This window comes from Netta rufina (assembly GCF_964035555.1).
Source record: "Netta rufina genome assembly, chromosome: 4".
Taxonomy (NCBI): Eukaryota; Metazoa; Chordata; class Aves; order Anseriformes; family Anatidae; genus Netta; species Netta rufina.
In genome coordinates, this window is record NC_140127.1 from 20,675,914 (window position 1) to 20,693,057 (window position 17,144).

Here is a 17,144-nt window from a genome sequence, read left to right on the forward strand (position 1 = left end):
TTGGATGGACCTAGTGATAAACACTTTTTATTAAATTTGTATTTGAAATAAATAATTTCCTCCCATTTCTGGAAGTGAAGAAATGTATTATTTGTCATATCAGTAAAAGCTGGACCAACAGCTAACAAAATAGAAACCACACAGCAGTAAGTCTTAGAAGTGCTAAACTCCTTGAAGCAGCCTTCATGAAGAACGTTCAGGCCAGTATTCTCCAGCCCCAGTGTAACCTTGTGTCCTCTCTTCATGCCTCTAAGATTATCCGGTTATAAGGATGCTTTTAGTTGTCAGTTCTTTGTTTAACAGCTCTCAAAGAGCGCTTTTGAGCTACAGCACAGTATCTTTCACAGAAGGCATGTGATACACATGTTGTATTAAAGCAAGCTTTGTTGCTACTAGTCTGTTTGTCAGCCAAGTTTCTGATTAGCTGTCATCTTTGTTGCAAATGTCTTGTGTCCTTAAAGTTTCCAAAAGAATTTCATCAGGAATGTCTTCCATGCTGTAATCCAGACTGTCATTTGCAGCTTCTGCTAGCTCCACATCTTCAGTAGCTTCTACCAAACAGGCATCATCGCTTGCATTGTCCCACTCTGTGTCTGTTACCTGGAAGTCTTGAGACATGCTTTCTTCAAGAGATACCGAGCTTTTTGACAAATCTGCAGGGTTAGAATGGGGTTTTACTTTTTCTTCTGTGTTCCCACATTCATCCATAACCATATAATCTTCTTCCTTTTAGAAACATAACATATTATTTATTACACACTAAAATGTTTTCCATATTTCTAAGTGAAACTAGTGCTGAACTCTTGCAATTGTCACGTATAATGAATACTATAGAAAGCTGGCTAACAAGACTTCCCAGCAAGTTAATTTATAGCCACATTACCCATGGAAGCCTGTTTCAGTAGAAAAATGAACATACTGTTTTGCAAGCAAACTAAAAATAGTCTAGTGTACACAGATTTTTAAAATGATACAAGGTTAAAACTTATTTTAGTGTCTATCTAAAGATAGTGTGATGGCTTGAAAATGCATTTAAATCACACTTGCTGTGAAATAAAGGTAATAGCTATTGATGTTTTGCCTAAGTACAGCTTGATGTGCCACTCTACAGTCTGAAATTTAGAAGTGCAGTTGCAACAGTGTCAACTCTTAATACCCACTGAGTGGGTATAAAACTTAGGTACAGTGCTTAGAATCTAGGTCAGCATCAGGTCAGTTCAAATATTCTGCCCCTAGGGGTAAACCTAACTGCTTTTAGACACTGAAATGCACTTAAGTGAACCTCAAATTTGAGGGTCACTGACTTAAACTTGACTTTGAGAGAATTTTGACTGACACAAGTGTTCTAGGAACACTTATATTTTAGCTGACCCAGTATGAAGTCAAATGTGCACAGCAGAGGTTTACTTAGGCTGTTTTTTCATGCTATGCCTATTGTGGGCTTGCAGATTTTACACTGGGAACTGCTGGTCCCAGAGTAAGACAGAAGAAAATCTTTAGTCCCAGGTGAAGTTAGGCTATTCTAGTCATCTAGCTTTCTCTGGGTTAGATCTGCTGCTGGAGAACTTACAAATGAATATACGGAGATACCACAACAGCAGAGTTGCTGTGTGGAGCTACTCTATGCTAGTGTAATTACTGTATGGAGCTTAACAAACTACCTGAGGTAGCAGGGATTTTCAATGACTTGTTGATATGACAAGATGTGGATAAGACAAAAGCACATACCTCTTTGAAGAGAGAAGGCAGACATATCCCAGGTGGTAATGGAAAGCCTAAATCAAAGAGAAGGTGTTTAATTAAAGTTAAGATTCAAAAAAGTATTAAGTATAATTGCTTTGAAAACAAGATACATACTTTGTGATCTGAAGTTTTTTTCCCTGCAGACTGGATCGTGGCACTTCTGATACCACACTTCCTTCTTTAGATCTACCAGAATCCTATGAATGAAATACTTTTGTTTTTAGTAACAGTATGTGAAGAAAATAAATATGTACAATGTGAAACTCTGATGCTAAACGAAGAGATTTTGTTTGTCCCCAAACTACGGATATTGTTTCATACATAGTCTCATTTTTCCAGTATGCTTCAGGCTTATCTCTAAAGTCAAGATCTTGTATCACAATAAATTTAGAAAAAATAGAATAAAAAAGCACTGTACACCCAGAGTAAGATAGCAGTAATTATAACAGGTGATGATTCTATCTATAAGAATTTTTCAGTGTTTTTATAGAATTACAATTGAGCAGGAAAATAAACAAAGTTGTTCTAAACTGAACTGCGAGTGAATACTGAAAAGTTACAGAACATACATTATGTTGTTACTTTTGTGGGCTCTTCCAATATTTTCACACCACCGGTAACCAGAAATATCATACACAAGTATTTCCTCCAGAGAAAAATAACTCCATTGCCGTATCCCTGGGTGAGGAAAAAAAAAAAAAAAAAAAAAAAAAAAAAAAAAGGTTAAAAACTACTGCTGCAGACTATTTGTAAATAGTAACGTGGTTTTTACCTCCTTGTACTCCATCTTTATTAACCAAAGAACGAACAAAATAATCAATTTCTGGATATGGTGAATCCTGATAACCTTCCATGGACTCTGTTAAAACAAAAGCCACACATTCATCCTGGTTTTGTAGTTTTAATGTAATTCTGACATGCTGTTATGTGATATATAGGCCATAGACACGATTCACACCAGGTCCTTAAATAAAAGCTGGGACCAGGAGGGGACCATCTGTGGCATTGAAGCACTGCAGAGCACCCATCGGGACATCCCTATGCTGCCTCCTGCAGAAGCGCAGCAGGAGAAAAGCCCTCATACAAGCCATCGGGTGTGTAAGTCACAGCACATCTAATTTAAACACACTTCCCCCGGCCCATCCAGCAGAAAAGGCTTGTAGTACCTCTACTGCTTCTGGTTTTACTGTTTAAAAAAGCAGACGTTCTTCTCTCTTCTGAAAAGCTAGATGACAGAACTCTTGTGTCATCCTCAGAGCTGAAAAAGAGGGAAGGCAAAGGAAGATGTGTGATTCTTACAGCACAGCACAGTATGGCATAACAACATCTAACGCAGCATGCTACGACAACAAAGCAGCTGAGGGTAGCAGCCTCCAGAGAAGCCCGTCTCGCCTCATCCACACTGTGATCCAGTCAGTATGCTGCTACCTCACAGCCCCGCAGCGCCTTCTCGCAGTTTCCTCTGACCATGCAGCAGAGGGCAGGATTTCCTCCTGCAAACAAGCAAAACTTTCCTGGCAAAAATCCCAGGAGCCAGCCATTTAAAGACTCCTGCTCCACACTCTTAAAGTATTTGCTGTAGATGCAATATTTAAACAATATATACCCTTTGAAAGGTTTCAACCTCTTTTTTTTTTTCTTTTTTTTTTTCTCCCTATCTGCATTGAACTGCTTTTTCTTTCCATACTGCTACCTGCAAGCCAGCTGATTACAGAAGGCTAAACTCAACACAGCAGAATTTCTCACCCACATTTACGGCAGACTCAGCTGATACCTGTCATATGAATACACTACGTTATGCATGCTATCAGGTTACTAGCACCAGTTCAGGAAAATGAACATTTTCTAAAAACTGTAGTCATAAAAAATAAGTCTTAAGAAAAATACTATATGGAGAGATGTACCATTTTAACCTTTCTGCTGCAGTGATGACTAATTACAGTAATTACATCTTAAGCCCCAGGTCAGTACAAAGGAAAATGTATAGAGATAAGAAAACTGAGGTTATTCTATGAGACCATCACTAACCTGAGGAGGTATCTGTAACATATGAGAAATCTGGTGCACAAGTAAACGTACAAAAATCCTTTTTACTTTTAACAGACTTTGCATGTTTAAAGGTAGGTTAAAGAAGAAAATTGAGTCCCATTTTTTTTTTCTCCTAAAGCAAAACAATTCTACTGGAAACTCCTAAGTTACACTGTAACAATGTTCCTGGTTATTACCAGGAATACCTGGTAACCATTACCAGGTTAATACCTGGTTATTGGTATCAGTTATTCCTAACTGCTGGGGGAGAAAAATCACTGAAATACATATTTAATAATATTTAAAACTCTGCTGGAACTAAATCATTACCTAATATTGCAGACCAAAGAAGACAGAAAATATGCTTCTTCCAAGGACACATTCTCTTCGCAAGTAGGGACAAACTTATTATCCTCTGCTATTGTCAGAATCACGTTTTTTCCTGCTTTTGATGATTTATACATCCGTAAATTTCTGTTCTTTGTATAAACTCCTAGAGAAAAACAAATATTTCACAACATAACTGTACTGGTAAGGATTTAAGGTACTTAGTGCTTGTAAATTAAACAATTTTTCTTAGACCCAACTAAAGGCCTCGGGAATGGACAAAAACTATTACTGATTTCTGCTCACCTCCCACAGAAGAAATGCCAGGGCTGTGCAAACATGGACATTTTTCATAGTACAGATTTAAAACACCCAATACATCTAGGTCAGCATCACTCTGATGTTAGCATTGCTAAAGGTTTATCTTCAGTATTAAAAAAAATATCGCGCTTTCACAATAACTTTGTGAAATACAACTAAGCTGAAAAAACTACAAAGTTATTTTAATCCGAAATGACATCACATCCATCAAACTTCCTGTTTTCTGCATAGCAGACACTGCTTGTCTGAAGTGTGCAGGAAAGCCTATCAGGGAAATTTAATTCCAGTCTCAAAAACAAACAAACTAAAAGTATAGTAAACATTGCCTAATCTGTCCCAGAATTTATTGGAGCACTGGGTGCTTTATTTCTAGACTTTATTTCTATTTATTTCTATTTATTTCTTAATTTTCTTGAAGATAAAGGAACTAAAATGAGTCAACACGGTCACATCGCTGTCTGTGCCTGCGCCCTCAGTTACTCAGTAACTCAGTACCCCAGCTATTTTGATGTTAGACTTCCAGTTTTGTGGTAATGTGGGTAGCATAAATAGTGATGGTTTAATCTGGGGGGACTAATATCAAATACCTAACAGGTGAATTGACAACAATGGTTTGTTTTTCTTTAATTTCCATTCACTAATATGCTTGATGGAATTTTGAACAGTAGATGCAGAAAGTAATCCTGAATCAGTGATGGAGAAGCCTGATAAAAGGCCAACTTTGGGACTACATTACCACAAATCAGACATACTCAAGAGGTCAGCAATCAAAATGATCCTGTACTCCACGAGAAGAATTTGAAGTAATGCAGGTTCTACAGAGAAATCTAAGGAAAAACATGATAATCAGTCTTCAGGTACATAAATCACTGCTGTAGGAAAGTGTGCTAAGATATTTTCACTTCACTAAGGGCAAAAGGCAGAGAATTCAGATAGTGTTGGAGGAGGGTGGAACTTTCAAACTTTAGTTTGACCAAGGGTGTTGTGAGATTTTTAACATTTTAATTCCATGAATAGGCAAAGAACAACAAGGGCATGAAGTGCCCAGCCCTAATTTCTATTATTCTATCATCAAAACCCAACAACTGCCATTCCAAACAGTGGAAGAAGCCTCAAGTTCATGTGTGAATTGGTACAAAAGACCACACCTTTAAGACTTGTTCTGTAATCAAGCAGCTTCTAATTCAACTGAAATAATTAGAATGCAATATATGCTGTCCTCTTTTAATCAAAATAGGTGCACCAAGTCCTTAGGAATGAAATTAGAGTTGTGTGGCAAGAATTTCTTCCAAATTCTGAATAAAATTAAATGTAGTAATATAAAGTTCCAAGGGCAAAGAATCTAAGGCTCCTGTAAGTACAGCATTTATGACCGCTGTTTCAGCATGTGTTGTATTTGAATTAAATTCTGAACGTAGGCACAACATGCAATCTGTAATCAAATATTAAAGAACATATCATTTCTTAACTTTTGCTGCATCCTAAACAAGCTTAAAAGCATTTACCTAGATCCACAAAAAGTTGCTTGTCTCCTTCTTTATCATTTACTATTAGAAAGGAAAATTCAGAATTTTCTCCATGGTTTGATGTTTCTACTTCCTTTGTTTGATGAGCAATGGCTGGCCAACCTTTGGAAGCATCTTCAGCTGCTGTGGGGTTTGTAAGAGAACCATCTACTTCAACTGTGGGTGAAGAACACTGGAAAACACGTTCTGCTCCTTCTTCTGGAACCACAGCAGCAGCATTACTCTCCATCAGCCTTATGGCAGGCTGCAAAATGGTTCTCACAAAGTTACCTTAAAAACAAAGCAAAACAGATAACTCTATGAGTCAAGAAAGAACTTAATAGTTCCTGTGCAAACATTTTCAGAACAGCCAAGATGGAACTGGTTGTAGTTGCTTGGGTTTTCTTTCCCCTCTGGGATTTTTTTTTTTTTTAAAACCTTTTAGACCAGCCCAGTACACAATCTTTTTCTGGCTAGTAAACAAGAAACCCATGCTTGGCAAGAATTTAAACCTTTTTTTTTTTTTTTTTTTTTTTTTTCCAACCAGAAGAAAATAAACAATTCTGTGTGTATTAATTGTGACATATGGCCACAATCTTCCCATCTGCAATTCCACTACTGGGAACAGAGAGAACTGAGAAATTAGTTGGTTTGGTAATAACTTCATTAGAAATACAGGTAAAAAAGTGAAACAGAAATGCATAGGCTGTCAGTGCAGTTTCCCTAGCAAAACTTCTGAACCAAATTCAATCTCAGTTAAAAGTCCAAAAATGAAACAAAAGTCTTTTGTGGCTTTCAGACAATTTCTCCTACCCATCCTGACACCTGCACCATTGCAGTTATACATGTAGACTCTGACAGACAAGATCTCAATTTTAAGCCATCATTTTGTGCATGACTGCTGACAAAATGCTTATGAAACAAGATTATTGAAGACGTGATTGTTGATCTTCCAGAATGACCAACACCACAATGATGAATTTAAAAACCATTGAATGTTTCTGAAAAATACATTAGCTTGTAAGTTAAATATTAGACAAAAATCTTCATGTCACATCAAAGAATATATAGTTCATAAACATTCTATGAAGTTACTTCATGAAATTGTCTGCATTTTTAGATATATACTAAAGTATTTTGCACACAGAATAAAGCTAAGCTTAAAGCCAGGTGTGTCAAACAGGTTACTAAAACACCCCAATAAAAGTCTCAACTGTATTATTTGTTACTGATATCATACACAAATTTAACTGACATATCACAATTATAAAATGGATTTGTACCATGACTTCAACGTTTGTTAAAAAGGCAAAGGCAGAACATGCATACACAATCTAAAGACATTCTTTAGTCTGATAGTAAACATGTCAAATTCACTTAACAGTGGAGACACAAAACACTTAGCTAATGGACTAGAATAAATAGTTCAAGCTTCTGCTGAAAGAACTGACTAACACAATTTAGCTATCGGGATCATAGGCTAAAATTGCTGTCATACCGAATTATTTATCACCCATGTATTACCTGGGAGTTTTCTAGTGGCACAGGAGTTAAAGACCATACTTTTGAAATACAAATTGGAATGATACTATACAAGTCTTTTGTGTTCGTAGCTGTTGCTACAGTGTCATGTAACAAACACTTCTGTTATAGGGACACAGATTGCACTGCTCCTAAGAATGAAAAATAGTTTTTTAACATTAAAAAAATAGGTCTGAGAAATCCCATTGTCTTTGTGTTGAAGGATCTGAATTTTGCCTTGGGTTTATGTTCAGGCCATGAACTTTGTCTGTATATTACAAATATTATGGGGGGAAAAAAATGTACATGCACACAGACCTACAAGATCCTGCCTCTCCTTACAGTTTGTTTTACTCCTCCAGTTGCTCATGTTGACAAGACCTTTCATAGATGATTTCTCAGAACACATACATGTTGACCCCACACCCTTTGATTCAACAGTACATGTGTTATCCACACAGAATGACTAGACACAATCCAAAAGAAAGAGTAAGATTTTCCTTAATGCTTTGCGGGGCTAGAAAGAAACCTGGAACACAACTAAAAGCAAAGAGCCCATCTTCCAGTATTTCAAAAGTATGTTTAAAACACCTGTGAAGTATGGAGGTATTATTATACTTATTTTACAAACGTAGTGATGACAATTCTGAACTGGTAATTTTTTGTGCTGGAGTTACTCTATGCCATCAAATCCCAACTTACATCAACAACTAAAACTGCTTTCAGCTTTCTCTGAACCATGTTTACAAGTACTCGTGGCTTGAAGCCTTCTTTGTCCTGACTTTCTGACCCTGTGCAGAGCACAAACCAGCTGTATTTAGAGCCAATAATCTTAACTTTAATTGTTAAGATTTACACAAATCTGAAAATTAATCAATTACTGTACAAAAATCGTCCAGCCAAAAACCAGTCTTGCCAGCGGTTTCGCAAATAAACCACAGAGACATGAAAAAGTTATGTTGTAGAAATGCAAAGAATAATTATAGAAAAAGGAAGTAGAAGATGAGTTGAGGAATGTGAGGCTTAATTACATAGAAATAGTCATTTTTGCTGGGAATACGTGGTTGTTTTCACATGTAATTCAATTAAAACAAATATTCAAATGTAAGATGGCACTGTGAAAAGTCAAAACCTCACCTTTTATTTCTAATTTATAAGTGAAAAGAACACACTTACCAACATGAATATTATCTTTAAATACAGTCTTGTGTGGTAGGAATATTAAGTGTCGACTAAATTTTTCATCAGTACTGGAATCTAAATTCAAGACGTCTTTGGCTGAACAGTTAACATCATAAAGTTCTTTCAACTTTTGGCTGACAAGCTGAAAATTATATAAACATTCATTAGGCTGTTTTCTTTAGCACTTGTAACAGTAGTGTCTATAAAACCTAAAACAAATGCAGAGTCTACATTTTTTAAATCTTTTTTTTTTTCATTTTGATACAAGTAATTCAAATTAACTCACAATATGCCAATTTTTAAAGAAAATTGACATATATTGTATCTTCTGAATTGAGCAAATCACTGAATATAGTAACAGTGATGGGGTAAGCAGCTTTTCAGGTCAAGGTCTAATGTAGTGGCTCTATCCCTATCTTTCTCCCCCCCAACAAAGCGGTTCACACCCACAGTGCCATTAATTCTAAGGCAAGCTTACCTAGTATCTAAGGTAGAGGCTAAATAGAAGAGTGAACTAGCACACCAACACTTTATATCAGAAGACCCAATGAACAGTAAACAAGCAGAAAACAACAGAAGTCCAGCTCTAAAAACCTGCTATAAGCTAAACGTCATTACTCATGTTTAGGACTGGGATTCAGAACCTGGGGGTCTGGAAGTTTATGACTATAGCATCTCATTTCCTCCCCAACCAGCAAATCCAAAGATCTCTACCTAACCCTAGGAGTATCTAGATTTGAGAACTGATCCATAACAGAGTAAAACCCTCCAGATTCTTTACCAGCTAAGCATTATTTATGTAGAAGTAACCTTATTCATCTTACTCTTTCTGTTCTAGTTAGAGACACCAGATGTCTCACAAATAAATGGCCACTGACAAAGAGATTTTGTTGGAACAGAAGACATTCTTCTAAAAACCTGTGTTATTTTCCATCTCTGACATATTGCAGTTGCAATGTCTTGTTTTCCAGCTGAATTTGCAATAGGATAGAAATTTGCACTACTTAATAAAATTTATTATTAGCAAACATATTTAACTTTAGGTGTCAAAATTGATTACTACAGTCACCTCCTGCTCTCTACATCGTAATTATATCAACTGTAATGAAATTCCATCTGAAGGTGTCTTAACATTAGGAGGAATTGATCTAAGCCTTGATATATGATTGCATCTGTTAGAAAAGGAAATGATTTGCAGAATATTCAAATAAAACTTTTATTGATACTATTCTGAAGAATAACTAAACACTCCTTCAGTTTGACAGCTTTGAAGTGGCAGAGCACATAAAACAATCTGCAAACAAACTCACCATAACAGTAAACCTCTAGTGAATACAAGCATTCCAACAACCATCATGCTCTAGTATTTCCTTTTGTATAAAGCAGGCAACTTATGCTTTAATTAAAACAGTACTTTCCACTTCGTTAAAAATGCCCACTGACTCTATAATCCTCTTTAATTTTACTACAATAATCAAGATAAGGCGGTAAATACTTTGGTTTTATATTAAACCAACAACAAATTCAAATTAGTCTACAACATGACTGTGCCATTTTACCTCGATTAACTTTGCAACCATACTCTTGCCGTCTGCACCAGGATTTGCTGCTTTGTAAAACTCCAAATCAAAATAAAGTTTGCAAGCATCTTTTTCAGGAATCACCTCATAGCAATGCATAAGACTTGTTTTATAACCTTGGCTAAGGAAAAACAAAAACAAATTATGACCTCTCATGATAAGCATTATACATACCTATCAACTGCAAACACCAACTCACACGTACTACACAATGTTTTATCTCTTAGTCAGGCACTCGCATTAAAACCAGTAACAGCTCCATAGTGCTTTGAAAAAATTATAACTAATATTTGCTTGGTCTAAAATTTAAGTTTGGAAAGTGTTCCCTCTATCCCCACCCCCAAAGTCTTACAATATCAACAGAAATGGTTTGGGGAATTTAAATAATGATGTAAACAACAGGAAAAAAAATGGAAAAAAAAAAAAACACCAACCAATGTTATCAGTCCTAAGTCTTAAGCACAAAAAATAAGATTACATAGAATTATTTTTATTTTTTTTTTCAACTAAATTAAAAATTAAGAAAGCTTAATCTTCTTTTCAAATCGAGAAAAAAAAATCAAGTCTACAGTTCATACAAACTTTGACTGTTACATTTGTTTTACTTCAAAACCAGGTATTTTATTGTAAAAAAAAATTGGAAAAAACATTCAGCAAATTTTCAATACCTGAAACTGCACCATGCAAAGGCATAAAATGGTAATTGGACATTTATATTAATACCTATTTAAGTTGATATATGACTAATCACAGAAATATGTTTGCATCATTTGTTGACATGATCCCCTGAGGAAAGCTGACAGTAAAAGCAGATCTACTGCTATTAGATTTAAGTTCAGTAGATGGGGTCCTTAATTCACAGGAAATAATGGCAGTCTGCAGCTCAAAAGAAAGTTGAAAACCACTGTAGAATAGATTGGATTGGCATTATTAAGATTTTCTCTATGGCCAAGATCAAACCTTGGCCATAGCACAGCCCTTTACAGCTGTGCTACTCTGAGCAAGACTGACCTATCCCCCAGCAAGGTATAGCATACATTTTCAAATACTTACACATAATAAAACCAAAGCTCTTTGTATGTTGTCACGAGGTAAAACCTCTGTCCATTTTTTGTGTTCTTTTCCAAGGCAAATATATGAACGTCCTTTGTAAAGAAAAACATTGAAAGTTTGGTTGTTTTTTTGTTTGTTTGTTTGTTTTTTAAATTACTATTCAGAAAACTAATTAAACTCTTCAGAAGTTCCTATATCCATTCATTTCTTTGGTCAAAGTTTAGTTAATATTAGGAAACTAAGTAGCAGATCACTTATCCTTTTTTAAACTAAGTAGCATCTGTTACATGAGTAACAAATGTGAAGCTTTTCTTTGCTGTGCATTCATGTAAATTCTGTTTTCTCAGTAGTCTTTTTTTTTCCTGAACACTAGCAAGTACCTCTAACAGGAGGAAGAACAATGTCCTAAAATAAACACTGTAATGGGTGTGATGGCAACATATGGCTTTACAGCAGATAGTCTTTAGGCTCTATGTTATTTAAAAACAAAAATAGAAATCCAAAACCAAAACAAACTAAAAACACCATTACGAAGCCAGTAAAAGTACATTCAGGAAAAGATATGTTGCATTATATTTCTTTAAAATCGGCAGTTTGAAAAGTATTAAATATAGGGAACTGAAAACAAAGGATACATTTTACATAATGTATTTATTTGGATCATTACTTCTCAGCATGTTGCTACTCTGATGCCAGTAGAGTTGCATTGCTCTTTTTGTCTCTGCCTCCTGTCATTCTCTTCTTCATTTTCTCCACCTCTTTCTTCCTACCCAACTCACTTCCTTCCCATTCTCCTGCCACCTTCCTTATATTCAGAAGGAATATAATTATAATCACTACAATGTTGCCAAAAAAAACACTTCTACTGTTAGAGGTTAACTCCACCTCTCAATTCTTATGTTACAACTAGTACTTAGAGCTAGCTACCTCCAGTATAGCATGATCTACAAAGGCAAGAAAAAAGTCTCATGATTGGAAAAAAGGGATTTTGCAATCTGAAAAAGACTTTACTGTTAACCAACTTTTAAAATCAAGATCATCCTTGAATGCACTTGAAGCACAGAGACATTCACCTAGCATAATTTACCTCTTTGCAGGTTTTTACATAGCTGAAAGCTTCGGCCTGCCGACAAAATATTTTCCAAACAGGGGATGGCTCAAAGGGGGACAGCTTTGGTCTATAAACTGCAGGAAGTGGGTTTCTTTCATAGTGAGACGCTAGTTCTTCAACTTTCCTCAGCCTTTCTTCCCATTTTCTCTTCATTTGTCCTAAAGCAATTACAAATAGATCAATATCAATTTTGGGGGTTCACTTTTAATATATTCTATACACATTGTTGCCTTTTAATTCCATTTTTGTTGAGCATACTTTATTTAACTAAGAGTAGACAACACCCAACCTTGCTATGATACTCCTTTCAACATCAAATCTTCTCACGCAGTTTTGGAAGGTAATTTATTTTCATGTTAATAGCATCAGAGATGAACACAACAGAATAGATGTAGTAAGGCAGGCAGCAGCAGTTCCCCTGCGGCCTGTGGAGAGGCCCCTGGTGGAGCAGGCTGTCCCCCTGCAGCCCATGGGTTCCACATGGAGCAGATCTCCACGCTGCAGCCCCCCCATGGGTGGAGGAGCCCCCGGTGGAGCAGGTGGATGTGGCCTGGAGGAGGCTGCGGCCCATGGAGAGCCCCCGCAGGAGCAGGCCCCGGGCCAGAGCTACAGCCCGTGGAGAGGAGCCCACGCAGGAGCAAGGGGTCTGGGGAGAGCTGCCACCCACCCGTGGGGGACCCGTGCTGGAGCAGTTTGCTCCTGGGGGATGGATGGATGGACGGACCCCGTGGGACGGAGCCGTGTGGGAGCAGTGCTTGAAGAGCTGCTGCCTGTGGGCAGCCCCCACAGGCTCAGTTTGGGAAGGACCCCAAGGGGAGCAGGGGCAGAGAGTGACTGTGAGGGAGCAGCAGAGACAAAGCCTCAGGGACTGACCACAGCCCCCATTCCCTGTTCCCCTGTGCCATTCAGGAAGAGGTGGCAGAGTATAGATGGGGTTGAGGTGTTTTTAATTTCTCACTGCTCTAGTCTGCTAGTGATAGGCAATGATGCCCTTTTCCTTTGTATGTTCCCCACCTTTTCCTTTGAGGAGGGGGAGTGAGAGAGCGGTTGTGGTGGAGCTCAGCTGCCCAGCTGGGTGAAACCACCACACTGCTTTACTGTTGGAGAAATGAATGAGATAATTGATTTGTGTGGGAAATGCATCATGGGTTCCAGACAGAGTTAAAGATTTCAGTGATTCTAGCTGAGCTTTTTTATTCTCAAAGCAAAAGATCTGAAATCCAAAATGAGCGCTCTGTTCTCTGCTGCCCACTTTTGTTACTGATCCGTAACACGTTCACACGTTTTAAAACCTCACCTTCTATATAATTCCTCACAAATTTCAGTAGCAATCCTATCCCTTTTCAAGAAATAGCCCGTGATGCAGCAGCACTTCCTATCACGCGACCTTTAAACTCCTAGGCATATAAAGTAATCCAAATACTACGAAGTGAGGTAGTAAAGCAGATTAGCATAACACACTATCGTTATTTTCATGTGTCATTAACTATCTTCTGGGAAATTTCATTGCCCGTCCACACTTCTGCAAATGGCCGAGAGCATTGCTAAGAAACTGTGAAGCAGAGCAAGAGGAGCGAGAAGTAAAAAAAGAGTAAAGGTGCGGTTTTTGTTCTGCCTGGCTTAACCGCTCATCAGCCCTCGTTCTCAAAACAGCAATCTCGTTGCAATGGAAGAAAAGAATGAAACCAATGATACGTGACAGTATTCCAGCCGTAACAAGATGGATCCACAAGGCGAGTTTACATATTTAAATATCCTTGTGGATTTCAAAACCCAGATTTTAAATTCTCTGAATCCCGCTTCAAGTTTTCCACCGAGGAGTTTCCTGGACACCTACATTTCCATCCATGGTACACTTACGCCTGCCTGTGTTTTGATCGTTTAGTGCCTTTGTCAAGTCTTAAATGGCTTTTTTATTTTTTCCCTTTTGTAGGGGTCAAATATTATCTCTACAGATCTTATCAGACTGCTGACCTATGAATTTCCTCCACTCCTTTCCTTCTCAGGCTATTAGTTTCTTCTTTGGATATGAAAAGTGAAATTAGACAGCAATCAGGATTTCTCAGAAGTGCCAGCAGAACCTTTAGTTTCCTTTTGATGCTGGCAGTCGTGCCGTAAGCTAACTGGGTGCAAAAGCACAACAGACATTCCCTAGATCAGAACTTTCCCACCAGGTCACCATTAAAATTAGGGAAGTGAAAGAGAATTCCCATAATTCTGAACACATTTTAAGCTTCCTATTTAGAGCAGTACATTATCTGGCAAAAACACAGACTCTAGAAGGGGATATGAACCTGGGTGAGGATCGATGGCCCTTACTTTAAACTGAGATCTGTCACTGTCACTTCAGTCCAACCAGCTGGTGGCTTCCCAGCAGTCTAACGCGTCAGTTTTTTCCACAGTAACTTTACTTCCTGTATCAACCGTACCTAACATAACACATCTATCTAGAGCATGTACAATTTGCACGTACCGACTAATACGACTCCTGAGCTTATCAGGAAATTCCCACTTTATTTTGGTCACTTGTGGCCCAGCAGAAGCAAAAGAAGGAATTATTTTTATTTCACTTGCCAGAAAGAAATTTTGTCACCAACATTCAATTCAGCAGAATGATAGCAAGAAGACACTGGGGAAAATACATCTTGTGGGAGATGACTTCATAAAGGTGCTGGTTCGTTTCCCCCTTTGATGAAAGACTACTTTTTTAGTGATGAGAACACAGCACATCTTGTATTTCTGTACCTTAGACCTGTTGTTTTTTGTAAACAAATGAACTCACCATTTCAGACACGGTGATTTTCTCTTGCTACAGGCAAAAGACAAACACAAAGGTATAATTTCATCATATACAACCCTACATTTCTGTAAAAAAAAATAAAATAATAAAATACATACTCAAAAAACTGTAATGCTTGTGGACAAAACACTATCCACACCTGCTGCAAAATGAAACTTAAACATGTAAATCAGCTACTATTTAAAATAGCATATTTACATTGGCTTCCTGGCCTGCACGACTCAAGCAACGTATCTGTACAGCAGAAATTCATAGCCCTCAACACCAAGAAATCCATACAGCCTTAGGTGAATCTATTAGAAAACTTTCACCCTAGTGCTAAATTTCTTAAGATGAGTGAAAAATAGCTTTATTATCTTTACACTGAGCTGAACTGTGGCATACTAATGAATGCTACGCATCTGCACTCAACTGTAACAAGGAACATAAAACTTTTATCTCACACTCCTAATATGAGAAATAGTTCCTTCTACAGATAAGAAGCTAGGAATTTTGCACAAAATGCAGGATATTAGACCTGGTGATAAAACCTCAAAAAGTAGGATAGGGCTTATTTTGAGAGGCCAGGAAACACAGTTTCTAATCTTAAACACACCCCAACTCCAGCTACTAGAGGCCAATGTACAAAAAAGGAACTAAAATATAGACCTTAAAGTTCATGATGAAGCTGAAACTAGTCTGCAGGTTCCAAGAGCTATTGTGACCCACAGCGTAGTCTTAAGCTGAGGAAAACAAGGAAACCTCAGAGAAAACAAGGAGACTCATGGCTTTGAGCTAGCAGAAGCAAGGGAGATAAGGGATGAAAGCTAAAAGGTAAGGAGAAAAACAGCTGAAGGAAGATTCCACACTGATCTGTGGCAAGCTTTTGCTCCTTAAGGGTCATTAATTTATTAAAAACCACACTAATTGAAATGTTAATGCATGTAAATGTGGGATTTGGTGTGTCCCACCCCCTGGTCCTCATGAATGCACAGACTCAACAGCGATAAGCTAGGCGAGCTAAAACCTCCACTGAAAAGTAGCCAAAGATAGTTTCACAAGTTAGCTGTGTATAAATAACAGTGATCCAAGTCAGAGGGGTGCTTGCTTTGTGAAAGATAGCCAAGCAAAGCACCTGATTCTGCAGAATTATAATTAATTACTTAATTGCAATTCACCTTTGTGGGGATTCTGACTGTGTGCTATTGGCTAGGCACACCAGGCACGAACCTACAGGTAATGCTTTTGGTATCCCAGCTGGGACTCCCAAATTAGTTTTGCTCCTTCCAGCTTGTCAGCATCAGTGCCAGAGACCAAGAGCACCCTAGTGATTTTACTGGGGTCTGTCGTTCACCCTCTGAAAGCCTGGGGCAAGTGGTACAATGCTCTGAGGAATCCACCAAATACCGGGATAAATGGGAAGTCACTGGACTGGTGAGCACTGTTCATATCTTCCTGTGGGTATTTGCAGAGTGGGTTGTCAGCCTCGCAGATAGGTGCTGTGGTTTAGCAAGAACAGGAGACGGCCCCATGAGCTACCTGACCCAACTGATGGGTTAATGTTACAGCCGAGCTACCAAAGGGGCAATGGGAAGCGGTCGGTCCAAAATCCTCCCTACCCTGGAGGAAGAGTTTCAGTTACTGGTACCCTCTGCGCTGCTGATGTATAACCCAGGGTCTCCCCTATTTTTGAGACTTCTGTGGGGCCATCAAGAGGCCACGCTGGGGGCTGGATTTCCAAGGTTCCTGCTGGGACATGGGAGGCCCCTTTTGATGCCCAGACTGCTTTCAATTGCAGCCCGATCGCAATTCACACCCAGCAGGAGCCGGGGCCAGCTCTCCAGGCACTGCTCAGCGCCTGGCCGCCCACCTCCCACCCGTGCGGGGACCCCCTCAGGGCCGCCCCCGTCCTCCCCTCAGCACTCACCGCCACAGCCAGCACCGCGCCGCCCGCCCTCCTGCCCGCCCTTCCCCGGGCGGAGCCAGCGAGGCGC

The 17,144-nt window shown here is 38.5% G+C and overlaps 1 protein-coding gene across 1 annotated transcript; it reads right to left on the reverse strand.

Annotated features, from left to right (window-relative positions):
* Positions 1-420: 420 nt before the first annotated feature.
* On the reverse strand, positions 421-17,098 carry PRIMPOL (primase and DNA directed polymerase; the record flags this gene model as incomplete). The annotated part of the gene is made up of 13 exons (XM_084286049.1): positions 17,078-17,098; positions 12,348-12,529; positions 11,261-11,352; positions 10,187-10,328; positions 8,622-8,769; positions 5,925-6,215; positions 4,102-4,264; positions 2,910-3,001; positions 2,516-2,602; positions 2,313-2,421; positions 1,858-1,940; positions 1,729-1,775; positions 421-726 (listed from the first exon to the last, which is right to left on the reverse strand). The coding sequence occupies exons 2-13, from the start codon at positions 12,522-12,524 to the stop codon at positions 421-423; spliced, it is 1,737 nt and encodes a 578-aa protein (XP_084142175.1). The 5' UTR covers positions 12,525-12,529; positions 17,078-17,098.
* Between the last annotated feature and the right edge of the window lie 46 nt (positions 17,099-17,144).